Source organism: Phalaenopsis equestris, unplaced genomic scaffold (genome assembly GCF_001263595.1).
Source record: "Phalaenopsis equestris unplaced genomic scaffold, ASM126359v1 Scaffold194195, whole genome shotgun sequence".
Taxonomy (NCBI): Eukaryota; Viridiplantae; Streptophyta; class Magnoliopsida; order Asparagales; family Orchidaceae; genus Phalaenopsis; species Phalaenopsis equestris.
In genome coordinates this window covers 1-1126 of record NW_018214144.1, presented here as the reverse complement: position 1 = coordinate 1126, position 1126 = coordinate 1, and the positions used below count along the sequence as shown (strand labels likewise).

Sequence of the window (1126 nt, the reverse complement as noted above, 5' to 3'; positions counted from 1 at the left end):
CAAAGCATCTAAAAGCGTAATCAGAAAATTACAAGAATTAAACTCAACCAATTTAAAAACGGTTTTAAAAAAATTTTGCTAAGTAAAAATTGATGGATTAGCAAGAACTCACAATTTGCTGCAAAGATGTGGAAAGCACTGCTATGCACGCGCATATAAAACCTTTGCCATTAACTTTGACATCTGTCACTGTACAAACACCAACACCCACAACCACCACTAAAACAGACATCTTCACCTCCTTTGAATACTGCTTGTTATGAAGCATCCATTCCATCACACAAACCACAGGAATCATGCTAAGCTTGGAAATCTATAAAAATTTCTATATCAGGGACTTGATATGTTGATTTGTAAAAGAGGTGAAGCAGTAATGAAATCAGAACCTGGTAAAAGCCAACAGAATTAAGCATAAGGCTCAGGTTCATCCCTGTGATGGATGTGTTGGCGACAAGGGAAAACCAGAGAAGCTCCCACAGAGGAACATGCTTTGAAGCAGAATATCCGGTGGCGTTTGAAACTAATCCAACCAATGCAGTCACACCAAAGTGCAAACCAGTCAAAGTAGTTGCTGACAGAGAAAAATATGGCGGTTAATCACTGATAAACTGAATGAAAATAGCAAAAACAATGAGAATATTGGTGATAAGAAAATCGATATGGAATCCAGCATTATTTGACAAGTGTGTGTGAGAAACCAAGCAGCATTCCAATTACATTAGAATAATCGGTAAATGATGTACGCAGGCCTGCTCTGGAAGAGCGAAAGAGAACATCAAAGAGAAGTAAAAAAATGAATTTTGGAAGCTCCAGTAACCTAATGATCCTCTCTAAAAATTAGGAATGGTTCTGGAATTCGCCAAAATCAACTGCTACAGTTTCATAATCTACAGTGGTAAGTTTTCTGCTTTCATTTCCTTCATCCTCCTTTAATACAAACACAGATAGAAGAAAATTGGTAACAGGAAAGAGAGTGAGAGAAGAAAGAGTTAATGACAGAAACTGATAACAATTCTGAAATCATCGAAATCACAATAAACCAACAAGATTCCCACAATTTACTTGCATAGCTTGGAAATATTCAATCGTCACAGCAAACAGAATTGCTCGTAGCAGATCTGCTTGC

The 1126-nt window shown here is 37.1% G+C and overlaps 1 protein-coding gene across 1 annotated transcript; it reads right to left on the bottom strand.

Moving 5' to 3' along the window:
- Positions 1 to 70: 70 nt before the first annotated feature.
- Positions 71 to 593, bottom strand: LOC110034875 (UDP-galactose transporter 2-like; the record flags this gene model as incomplete). The annotated part of the gene is made up of 2 exons (XM_020739112.1): positions 71 to 313; positions 387 to 593. Coding segments are annotated over 2 exons (423 nt in total), but the record flags the coding sequence as incomplete, so codon positions are not given.
- Between the last annotated feature and the right edge of the window lie 533 nt (positions 594 to 1126).